At 47.8% G+C, this 12,608-nt stretch overlaps 1 protein-coding gene across 1 annotated transcript; it reads left to right on the top strand.

Moving 5' to 3' along the window:
- Positions 1 to 2,887: 2,887 nt before the first annotated feature.
- Positions 2,888 to 11,537, top strand: LOC135901361 (uncharacterized). The gene is made up of 2 exons (XM_065431119.1): positions 2,888 to 3,607; positions 10,965 to 11,537. Exons 1-2 carry the CDS (start codon positions 3,217 to 3,219, stop codon positions 11,441 to 11,443), a joined length of 870 nt encoding a protein of 289 aa, XP_065287191.1. The 5' UTR covers positions 2,888 to 3,216; the 3' UTR covers positions 11,444 to 11,537.
- Positions 11,538 to 12,608: the final 1,071 nt, after the last annotated feature.

The raw sequence follows: 12,608 nt of genomic DNA, 5'->3' as shown, positions 1-12,608 counted from the left end.
ATTCAATTGAATAATTCATTGCAATTAGCAATGTTAAAAGCGCAGCTTTTATTTGCGAACCTCGCCGGGTTTCGTGACCGTTGCTGCTGCCTGATTGTTCCCTTGCCGAATAGTCCAGCCAATCACAGCGGAGCACGCTCACCGCGCGCGCCGCGGGGTTCCTTAGCGCCACAAGATGGCGCTCGCCTCCGCGCATCCGTGCGCATCTGCGGAAACGGGCGGAGGCGAACGGAGGCGGCTTTAAATTTTAGACATTATCGAAGCGTACGGCAACGTAGACCGCAACATATTGTGCGATGTGTGGAAAGCTATATAGGTAACGACTGTATGCAGTTTTTCAGGGAGATTTACCTAGAAAATACCGCTTGCATTGAATGGGAAGGGATGAGGAACGAGGGTAAAATTTATATCACCAAGGGACTGAGACAGATGTGTCCTTTATCCCCACTGCTGTTTATGATGTACATGGTAGTTGAGTTTAGTGGTTGTAGGCTACTCATGGGATTAGCCTTGCAGTTGCTGCCGGCAATTGCTCCACCGTAGCGACACTTAAAATAAATAATATACGCCAGGTTTCAGCCTTAGATTACGGCGTCGATCCTTTAAAGATTGTCATTTAAGGTCTCTCTTCATGTCCCTGGCGCTTTTAAATTGGTATTACTTCCCTAGAACGATTCTGGCTGCGAGAGACTGAATACGCTCCCAATCATCAATACGTACAGTCGCGAGAAAAAGTGTGGGGATAAAAGGTGCCACGATTTATTTTTTTTCGCAGCCTGGGCATTCCCGCTAAAATCAAGAGCGCTCGCCTACGTGCGCTTGATTGACCAATGCAATGTATTAAACCAATTCCAGACCGCGCCACTGTGCCTGAATATACTTCAACTTTTGCTGACGCCGTGGTCTCCTAACTTTTGCTCGCGACTGTACCTTGTGAAATGGATCCCACGCAGGGGAAGCATATTCCTGTATAGGTCTAACATAGGATTGATATGCGGTCTGTTTAACTTCTTGACAGGGGCAGCCTTCTGATCTCTCAGAAGGCTGCCCCTGTCCAGAGATTTGTCTGCCAGAGTTCTTCATTGGCACTACCTTCGCCGAGAATAGCCGAATCACAATAAGCTGTGCCTTATATATACCTGTGCGTGCGCTGTATCATACCCGGCAAGTGGAGGTAAGGTTACGCTGTCGATGACGCTCTATAATTGTAGGAGTGTCGATGCTATCGTTCGCTAATCCGCTAACGTATAGCGCTCGGTTTGTCTTTGTTTTCGGACTGCAGTTCCGGGCCACATTGAATCATGGTTGCTCGCCCCTGCGCTTTCGTCACTCCTGCGTGAAGCATGACCAAGCAATGATGAATTGAAAAACAGCAAAGTAAGCTCAAGATTCATGGGGCTGAAGCAACACCACTAAGACAAAACTCCACTTCTTATGCCAGGCAAAACTGTTTTTGCTTATGCTCAACTCCGATCCCTCGGTACCTACGCTGCATTTTACTTTTTCAGCTTGCACATCGAATTTTCTAACCGGATCGTTACGTCGTGTTGTAGAACAGCATTATTGAACTTAAACTGACTACAGAGTTTTATTACCCGCATTTTATTTCGTTGAATTAAACATCCGCTTAGATTTGAATAAATACAGTGACTACTCCATCAGAAACATGAAGAACAGCTAAAAGCAGCCGAGAGGCAAATTGCTTGGCTCTATATATGACATGCCTGCCTGTGGTCAGGAAAAGGAAAAATTAACATATTCGGCGGTGATGGCAAGCAACTTTCATCAATTTTTATTACCACCTGTGGAACACCCGTGACACACAACCTGAGAGGCAAAACAGACATCACAAGTCCATTGAGTGATGCTTAGGCTACTAATACATGTCCGCTATATTGCTTAAGACAAAACCGTGATATCCAGTCACACGAAGCCCTAAATTACGAGGCACCAAATATCGGAAGGCGTTTAACAGAGTTGATTTCATTGCTGTCGAACGCGTACAACATAAAGAAAGCCTGCAAATAGCAAAAATAACCGGCGATTCCTTCACAGGCCACTTTCTTGTACACATATTGAATTCTCAAATCGATTCGTAGAACATCGCACGAGTTATGCTGAAGATGGCGGTTTTACTCCCACCTGGACAAGCTGCCCTTTCGCACAGTTCAATTTCCTTTTTGCTGATTAATTCTAGCCTTAAATTAAAACGACAGGTATTTCGTTGCCACTTGTCTTCTGCATGAAAGAGAAACAAAAAAGAGCCCCTCGTATCCAATATTGTTCTACAGTTCAGATTTGCAATAATGCTTTTCTGACTTTCGTGCAGTCTCTCGTGCAGTATAGAATAATGCTTAGCAACGTTTAAGTTATTTTGTATGCACTGCACCGATGCCCCAGCGCTTGGACGAAATGCTGCAAATACCACATTTATTAAAAATAAGCTGAGCCCTAAGTAGTTCAATAATGTAGCTTTTCTACAGTCAGTTATGTAACCCAGCAGGTGGCTGTGCGGTGACCTCATGACCAAAAGGCGGTCACATGGGAGCAGGACATCGCGATGTTTTGGCACCTACTCCACCTCGCTCGGTTGTCTCGTTGCTCGTGGTGAGGTTCGGTGTCACCACATAGTGGGCGAGCCGGAGCGAGTGACAAAACGTCGCGATGTCCTACTTCCACGTGACCACCTTATGTGTCGCGAGGTCACGAGACAGTGACCTACAAAGTAACAGAACTGGCTATAAAGAAGCTCTTTCATTAAATTACTTAGGGTTCTCTCATACATGGAAGTCTGTTACTAATGTTTCGAGGTCCCCGCGACATTTATATACCGCAAGAAGCACAAGAGTAAAAAAATGTCATTTCAGTAATCCTTTTAAATTTCGGTGCACACGCAGGATCATTGCAAATTGTTACGTATATAACGCATTCTTTAAGTGATCAATTTATAAAATCGCGAAGCCATTTGAACGCAGATGAAGCTGAAGTTCAGGCAAATCCCTGTACTGCCCATCATTCAATTGGTATAGCCGAATCGCCATAATTGCCGATCCTGTATGCTCTATAGCGAAAGTTGTAATTTTTTGTAGAAAACTGAATGGCACACACGTGGCCTCCGAGGTTAGGCGGCGCGCGCTACAGTGCGCGCGGCCCGATCTCTGAGGCTATGAGGCACGTAACTTCTCTGAGGAGAAAGAAGTGAAGTAGCAGAAGAAGATGGCCGCCAGGTTGAAGGACCGCGCCTCGTCCTGGTTCCGCTCCATCGTTGGGTTACCTCGGCAGCAGCAGCAGCCGAGGGCGGCTCGGAGCGTCGCCATCACGGCACAGCAGGAGACCGGTGTCCAAGCGCCGCCTGGCCTCGCATATCCGCCTCCCACGGTGGCGGCACCGAGCAGGTCGCTGCCGCAGGACGTCGCCAGTGCAGCCATGCTTCAGCCTCCCGCGCCAGAACCGGCGCTGGAGCCCGCCGGCACGGCGACGCTTATGCAGCCCTCCAGCACAGCACCGCCGATGTCGATGTACGCGAGCGTAATAGGTCAGCCCGCTGCGCCGGAGGCTTCGGCAAGACCACGACGCGCCGGCACCATCGCAAACCAGCCTTATATGGGTCAGCATTTCGTCATACTTCGTAACACTAAGAAATAATATAATGGAGTACCGTATTTACTCGATTCTAAGCACCCCCTTTTTTTCACGATCGCGATGCCCGAAGTGAGGGGGGGTGCTTAGATTCGAAAAAAATCTAGAATGACCCCCCCCCTCCTTCTTTTCGCTGCGGCATCGTGACGAGATGAGCGCGAGAAATAACATTTTATATTGTAAACATTCAAAAGAAAATCGGTGCAGACAGTGGCGTAGCTAGGTCACGTGGCACCCGGGGCCCTTAGGTCTTCTTTTTTTTTCCCCCAATTTTTTCGCGGGAATAGAGGGGGGTGTGCTTGGAATCGGGGGGGGGGGGGGGGGTGCTTATAATCGCGATAATACGGTGTATGTATTCCTAGTAATGATATAATTGCTGCACTATTACTTCATTTCAGGAAAGGTTATAAAAACAATACTCGTTAATATTATTTAGTGTTATTGCTGTGCACTCGAAATTGTAATAGATTTTGCACGCGCTGCGGGAAAATATAAGTTGGTTCAGAGATCACCGACATTGTAAGTTGCGGTCTGCAAATTATTGGTCTTCGTTAATTCTTGCGCATTATTCATAGTTTGGTATAGCCCCGCAGGGTCGTCTGCGTCAGCAGGCGTTTGGTTTGTTGCGACACCACGTACCCGAACACACGAGGGTGGGACCCTCCGGCATCTAACCATGCACGGCTTAGCCGTATCCGGGGAAAAGGGGATTCTAGCGGTTGAGGCGAAGCCGGGTGTTTGGACATTTGCGGCCCCTCGGCGGAGGGAACACAGCTCTTTGGCCTCGGCTTCACGTAGACGGCACCCCCGGACTGACCCACCCGGGGAAAAACGGCAATTGCCTTTTCCTATTCTCTTCTCCAATCTTCGTCTTCCTCTCTTACTTTCCATATTTCCTGTCTCCTACTCACTTCTGTACTACTTCCGATCTTCCAGGCAGCAAGGGTTGACCCTGTGTGAATAGCCAACCAAAGTTATGTCGTATTTGGTTATAGTAGTAATGTACAGCTGACGTTTGCAGGACCTGTTTTTGCAGGTTCTGCAGCTTCCCCTTGTAGGGCTCCACGGTGGTTGGCTCGCGTTGCTGCCGAAAGCTTCACGTTTACCTATGGCTAGTTCCTTCCCTCCACTACATAATTGCCCTCAGAAAATAGGGCGCACCGAAGAACTATTTAAATTATTTGGTCGAAGCACTGAGAACTTCCCCCGCTATCAAGTAATTCACTCTGAGAAATCAAGAAAGAGAACTAGAATGATCTCGCCTTTCCTCGTCTCTAAATGTCCAGCGGTAACTAATGGCCCAGGATATAGCGCATTGAGACTGGCATGTGACGACCTCCTCTTGGAACTTCTTGAGAAAAAGCAGCACGAAAGACTACGTAACCTAGTGTCTTTCGGGGACATACATGTTTCAATGAGCCCAGACCGAACCATGAACACCATCCGCGGTGTGATTTTCTAAGATGATTTGATGGAGCTGAGCGAGACTGAACTTCTGGAAGAATGAAAAGTACAAAATGGTATCAACGTAAAACGTATCAAAATGGAGGCTTGATGGGAAAGAAATCGACACTAAGCACCTAATTCTCACATTCGGTTCCAGTGTGCTGCCAGAAAGCATCGAGGCAGATTACATTAAAATCCGAGTAAGGCCGTAGATCGCCAACTCTCTCCGCTGTTTCAAATGCCAAAGATTCGGCCACAGTTCCCAGAACAGCCGAGGCCTACTGACCTGTGCTCAATGCAGTGCACACGAACACCCAGCTGAACCTTGCGAAAACGTTCTACACTGTGTAAACTGTGACGGGGAGCATGCCGCACACTGGCGGTCCTGCCCATCCTGGAAAATAGAGAAAGAAATCGTTACAATTAAGGTAAAAGTGAACCTATCGTTCAAGGAAGCACGGAGGCGGGTGTCTTACCTACCAAAGAACAGCCTCACAACGGCTTCCGGCAGCTATCCGGCCCACACGTAGTGAGCCGGCGGCAAAGCCGTCCGCCCCCTTTGTGGCTGCAGCCCGCACTATGCTGCCTGCCCAGAAGGGGCCATCAACCTCAGGGCTGGTGGCCTCCAGGCTTTCGTCTCCTGATAGGAGGCCCTCAAGGCGAATAAAGCGTTCGCAGGAGCGGGTGCCCGGCGCCGCGGAAGAGGCGATGGACACAATTTCCAGCCAAGTGGCGCCTCCAGCGCCTAAGGAGCTGCGGGATTCTCTGGACCGCTCCGAAAAATAAACCCTGAAACGGACCCTGAAAAGGGTCCGTCATCTTAATATTCGTTTCTTAAACACATGGCACAAACGTTTTTGACATTATGGAGACACAAATACTACAATGGAATCCTAGAGGACTTTTTCATAACCTCGAAGACATTACAGAACTCCTACATAAACATAATCCAAAGTTGCTGTGTGTTCAGGCAACACAGCTAAAATATACACAAACAAACTTCCTCCGGCAACACGCCATTTTCCTGAAAGACCGAGACGACGTTGCTGCGCTGTCCGGTGGTGTAGCAATAGTTGCCGACGACAAGTATGTAGCCTGTCAACATGTGGCCCTACAGACGCCCCTTGAGACAGTGTCAGTTCGGGCCATTCTTTTCAGTAAATTGGCAACCGCGTGTTTTATTTGTGTACCCCCAAATCACCATCTCGAAGAAACGGAGCTTTATAACTTCGGTGATCAGCTTCCAGAGCCTTACGTACTCGTAGGAGATTTTAACGCTCACAGCACGATGTGGGCACACTCACGATGCAACGCGAGAGACTGATTCATAGAGAACTTCTTAGTAAACACCGCTGCATGCCTGTTCAATAAAAACGAAGCTACTTGTTACAATATGTTGCCCAATTCTCATTCTTCTACAGACTTATTGATTGGCTCAACTCCCTCACTAAGAGTAGAGCGTTATTACGAATCCTCACGGAAGTCACCCCTTCCGTGTAAACTTAATTCAACAACATGATATGTCCTCTACGTGCGCCTTGGTGGAAGCTAGCTTCCGCCGACTGGGATCGTTTTAAGGAATCGACTTACCTATCCCGACATTTTCTCACCGATTTTAGTATTGACGATGCGGTAGCGTATATTACCGCTTTTTATCATCGAGGCAGCGAAGAACCTCATCCCTCAATCAAGCGATATATATATATCATCCAAAAGACGAGTTCCGGGGTGGAATGACGAGCGCAAGAAGGCTCGGAAAAAGCAAAATAAAGCGTGGGGCATACTTCGCCGATCCCGAACTGCAGAAAATTTGATCGTATTTAAGAACGTTAAATCACAAGGAAGGCGATGACGCGACGTCAAGCTAAGAGGGCAAGCTGGGAGAGGTTCTTGTCCGGCAATAATTCATGCACACAGGAAGAAAAAGTACGGAACGGGCTAAGGAGGCTTAAGGGACAACAAATTCATCCATTGCCCTTAGGTGGATAAAGAAGCAAACAAGATGGAAGACCAGGTTGACGCTTTTCGTGAACACTTCGAGCGCGTGTTTAGCTATACTCACTGTTCGGATAACTTTATGAGATATAAATCCATAGAAGAACGTATTGGCCACTGAACCCAAAATGTAGCCCAAACAATCCTTATAACCGTCCTTTTAACATTGCCAAACTTAAAGCTTTCTTGATAGCGTGTCAGAGCTCTGTACCGGGTCCCGATAGAATTATGTACGGTATGATTAAGCACCTGGCACTCCGACACGCAAGACACAATACTCACACTTTTCAATACTACCTGGGCTGCTGGGTATCTCCAATCTAAATGGAAAGAAGCTATTGTCATCTCAGATTTGAAGCACGGTAATGATACTTCATTGCTGGCCAGCTACCGTCTTATAGCACTTACGAGCTGCCTCTGTAAGCTTTTTGAGAAAATGACCAACCGTCGTCTCATACATTTCCTAGAGTCCAACGATATGCTTGAGCCATTTCAATGAGGCTTCACGGAAGGCCGATCTACAGCCGACCATCTCGTGCGCATCGAAGCAAACATCGGACCGCGATGCATTTGTACAAAAACAGTATTTCTTGCGTATATTCCTCGATATGGCACAGGCGTACGACACGACATGGCGGTATGGTATATTACGAGATCTGTCGCACATGAACATTCGAGGAAATATGCTTGACACTATAGAAAGCTACCGGTCTAACCGTACTTTCCGTGTCAGAGTCGGCAATATATTGTCCCGTCCATTTACACAAGAAACTGGTGTACCTCAAGGAGGCGTGCTAAGCTGCACGTTCTTCATTGCTAAGATGACGTCGCTCCGTGCATCGCAACCTCCAGCAATAATGTATTCTGTCTATGTAGACGATGCACAATTAGGCTTCAGATCTTGTAACCTCGCTGTTTGTGAACGACAGGTATAACAAGGCCTAAACAAAGTGTTAAATGGGCAGAAGAAAACGGATTCAAGCTTAACCCCGAGAAAAGTTCCTGTATACTTTTCTGAAGAAAGAGAGGGCTGGTTCCAAATCCCACTGTGGTACTACATGAGCAACGAATACCCATGAACAAGGAGCACAAGTTTTTAGGTATCGTGCTTGATGCAAAATTTACGTTCATACCAAGCATCAAATATCTGAAGGCGAAATGCCTAGAAACAATGAACTTATCGAAAATTATCTCTAATTCAACATCGGGAAGTGATAGGAAGTGCCTATTGAAACTCTACAAGAGCCGTGTTCGATCACGTTTGGACTATGGTGCCGTGGTACTCTGCCGCGCCGATCGCGCTAAAAATGCTGGTTCCCGTCCACCATGCATGTGGGTATCCGTCTGGCCACAGGCGCCTTCAGAACAAGCCCTATTGAAAGTCTATACGTTGAATTAATGAGTGGTCCCTTACCTACAGAGAACATACGCATATTTCCTCAAGGTGCAGTCCAACTTTCAACACCCTTGCTACTCATCCGTTAACGATATGACATCTGCTGCACTATTCCGTAATCATCCCTCAGTGAGGGAGCCTTTTTCAATACGGGTCAGGAAATTAGTTGAGGAAATAGGTGCTTAAATCCTCGAACATTGTCTGACGGCTCCTATGAAGCTGTTGTCACCATGGCAATGGCAACTTGTTCAATGTGACACATTGTTTATTGAGGTAACAAAACACGTTCCAGATGAATACATACAGATACATTTTCTGGAGCTTCAGTCGAAATACAACTGCCCATAGTTTTACGCAAATGCTTCAAAGTCGCAAGCCGGTACCTCTTACGCGGTTGTCGGCCTATAGTTTTTGTAATCTGTTGTTCTACACCCTGAAACCAGCATCTTAACGGCAGAGCCTTATGCAATACTGTCGGCCACTAAACACAATAAGAAAGCAAAATTCCCCAAAGGCCATTATATTCACAGATTCCTTAAGTGTCGTCAAAACTTTACAATCGCTACGAAAGCACAAAAATTCTGTAATCAACGACCTGTATTCATTGCTCTATTCATCCAACCAACAGGCTGTAATATATGTTGGGTGCCTGGGCACAGGTTTATAGAGGGTGACGAGCTCGCAGATAAAAAGGCAACTTCAATAGCAACAAAACCTAGAAATATGTCCATACCAGTTCATGCCACAGACTTTAAGCCATTCCTACGCAAAACACTCAGGAGCTATTGGCAAAACTTGTGGGATGAGCAAACCTTGAAAAAACTCCATATAATTAAGCCAGTTCTATGGAATGGGCCATCATTAAAGGAGTACTGACACAACAATTTTCGATCTTGGTTGTTCCGCTGCAAAAAGTACCTGATGACCCAGTAATCACGGCACGAAACATCATTTGCTTCAGAGCACGACAGATAATTATTTGGAGTCTTGTTTGTAGCGACCAGGTCAAGTTTCGGTTTCAGAGAGCAACGAGATGGCCAAAGAAGGAATGTAAACAGAGCTGGGCACGTGATCACACAAAACTGTGACGTACGCATGCCAGCCCGCTCACCGGCGCGCGAACTTCGTGTTGCTAGTTCGTCTGCTATAGTCTGCACATGTTTTGCGATGTCCTCGCCATCATCGTTGTCCTCGTTTTCGTCCTACAGCGGCGACAATTTCCTGCAGGCGCGAGTTGCCACCGAATAAGACGTGGTCAACCACTTTTGATTGGATCTACTACAAAGCAGTGACTCGGAAAGTGCGGCCAGCGACAGCTATCAATATGCGTACGCAATGCTACAAGTAGTATACGGACCATTCGTCGAGGGCGCTTTGGGAATGAAGCATATTCCGGAGCAGGACACAAGGCGGGGTAAAAGTAGGCACAGCACCAGGCTTGGGGGTACGTAGTTTTGGTGGAAGATCATTGGACTTCTCTAAGCTCGGCGGGTTTTGTTTATACCAGGCACGCTCGATATGAGCAAATCTGGCTGCCCTTCAACGGGGTCCATTCTAAGCGTCCAGCGGCGCGCACGAACTCGGACCACTTCTGCCGCTCATCGACGCCGACGGTAGCGAACGAGCAAGCCAGGCGAGCTGGAGATCGCTACGAAACGGCATATATATATATATATATATATATATATATATATATATATATATATATATATATATATATATATACACACAGTGAAGTAGACGCGCGTATGAAGCGGTTTATTGACGTTTCGGCCCCAGCCGAAACGTCAATCAACCGCTTCATACGCGCGTCTACTTCACTGTGAATATTTACCCAGACCCAGAACTGCTTTTTTTCTGGTGTATATATATATATATATATATGCTTAGGTCGTTGGCCGTCGGATCCGAGACCGACGGCACATGCGATCCGTCCGCAGCTCGTAATAAACACTTATATTCGCCAACACAATCAACGTCTGCACACTTATGTCACTTATAAGTGACGATACAATTAGTTTTCCCGGCCACGTTCGAAGTGATGAGTAAAAAACGCTAGCCAGGCGAGCCGCTTCGCAGAGACGATTGCTGCGGCGGCTCCGCTGACCGCTTGCGAGTCAAAATCACGCCAATGATTTATTATTGCGGGCAACGTTTTGTGACATGCACACTCTCGAGGTCACTTTGAGTTAATTCGTGTCGGAAGCAAACTTTAGCTGATTTTCCGCACTGTCGTCAGCGGCAAAAAAAAAAGAACATCGGTGCTATCGGAGCGGCGAGAAACTTGTTCGCAGGGCCCGCTCCGATGGCAGCGCAAACTCGGGACGTAGTGTTTTCTCGCTTGTTTTTTTTTTTTTTTTGCAGAACGTATGCATTCTTACCGGCTATATAGGTTGGGACCTCTAGATATTTTTGTCGTATTCCAAGAGCGAAATATAAAGTCGGGTATGTAAAGTAAATCTGGCAATGAACTTTACATTTCAAGCAGTACCGGAGACGGTGCCTGTCGGAGAAACCGACGTCCACCTGCAGCAAATGTGCCGCCGCAGTTCGCTGTGGACGCCACTACCGCACCAGGGTGCGCAAACCGGGACCGTCCCACTGGTGTCGCTCGAGAACTCGGTGGTGGTCATGGGCGACTACCCCAAGTCCGTCGGCGAAACACCAGCGGAGCAAGGAGAGACTGTCCGCGCGATCTGCCAGTTCGTCATCTTGCTCTTCTTGACGACGGCCGCAGTGCTCGTCCTATGCCTGCTGCTCTTCGGATCCTCGTTCGAAACTCGCACCAGGAACAGAAGCTCGGAGAACCCTACCAGCGCGGACGAAAGCTTCCGCCTCGAGGACTTTACGGTAGCCCCCGAGATAGACGTGATAACTCTGCGTGGGTCCACAAACGGAACCACCATGGCTGTCTGGACCTTCTACAAGGACGTGGCCGAAACGGCGACTGGCATACACAGGCGCTGACTGGAAGTAGCGGAAACGTAACGCTACGTTACCGAAAAGCCGAACAGATGTGGGATTTTTCTAGTAGCTCGTGTGACATTGAAGATAAATTGCATTTCTCCTCAATGTTGGTTCCTTTAATGGATGTCCCTACAGCGTGAAGGCTCAGAGGTTTTGCAGTACATTGTGCATATGGAGGAAAAATGATTGGGAGGGAACGTCACGTGACAATTTTAAAGACTAGTCATTCATAAAAGATATATCGGAACTGCTCATGGGAAATAGTCTCTCACCATGTGATAGGCAAGATGCAATTTCTAGCTACCTAGTGCGTGGAGAGCATCGGGGAGAGTACAGCGCAGAACGGTTGGCGAGTACCATGGAGGAAGGAAATAGGAGGGAGAATTACGTAACGCCATCAGCCTTGGCAAGCGTGACGTAATGCTGAGGCCATTCTTCTTGTCTTTTTCCCCTCGAAGTGTCGGACCAGTACGTCACATCTGATACGCAGCGTAATGGTGGAGAACGTTTGGCTCCCGGTAGGTTTTAATCGATGAGCACTTTTTCGGCATCGCTGCCAGAGCGGGATCACTAAAACCTGCCGCGCGCTCTGACGTTATGATCATATGTTGGGCCGATACGTTTTGGCTTGAATCATGTTGCTTGATGCTTTCTCCTAATTCTTCCTTCCTCCATGCCAAGGTGAGTGAGTGAGTGAATAAACATTTATTTGGTCCAGCAAAGCGCGATAAAACGCGCACCCGGCTAATCCCACGACGGGACTGATAGATCTAGTCTGCCGGCCCGATCGCGGGCGCGCTGGACGGCCAGGATTTGGTCCTCAAAGACGGGACTTCGCAGGAGCGCGTCCCACTCTTCCTTGGTGAACTGGTGAACTTCGTGCCCAGCGACCCGCACTCCCAGAGCATATCAGGCGACGTAGCTAACTCACCACAGGCCACGCAAGAACAATTCGGATAAATCTCGGGATATATGCTATGAAGGGACGCCGGGTTTGGGTACGAGTTCGTTTGCAGAAGTCTTAGTGCGACCGCCTGCGGCCTGCTTAGCTTGGAGTGAGGCGGGGGGAAAACCCTTCTCTCTAAGTAAAAGAATTTAGTGATTTCGTTGTGTGTGAGAGGAGCGTCTTCGTGTCCGGGGAGAGAGTCGCCCGATCCGAGGGCAG

The sequence above is a fragment of the Dermacentor albipictus genome, chromosome 3, assembly GCF_038994185.2.
Source record: "Dermacentor albipictus isolate Rhodes 1998 colony chromosome 3, USDA_Dalb.pri_finalv2, whole genome shotgun sequence".
Lineage (NCBI taxonomy): Eukaryota > Metazoa > Arthropoda > Arachnida > Ixodida > Ixodidae > Dermacentor > Dermacentor albipictus.
The sequence above is the reverse complement of the archived record's forward strand: the minus strand, read 5'-3'. Positions and strand labels throughout refer to the sequence as shown.

What these genes read in the sequence shown, in the direction of transcription:
- LOC135901361 (XM_065431119.1), top strand. Translation starts at nt 3,217, where the DNA reads ATGGCCGCCAGGTTGAAGGACCGCGCCTCGTCCTGGTTCCGCTCCATC. An exon ending in CGCAAACCAGCCTTATATGG is followed by an intron (nt 3,608 to 10,964) that starts GTCAGCATTTCG and finishes CATTTCAAGCAG; the next exon opens with TACCGGAGACGGTGCCTGTC.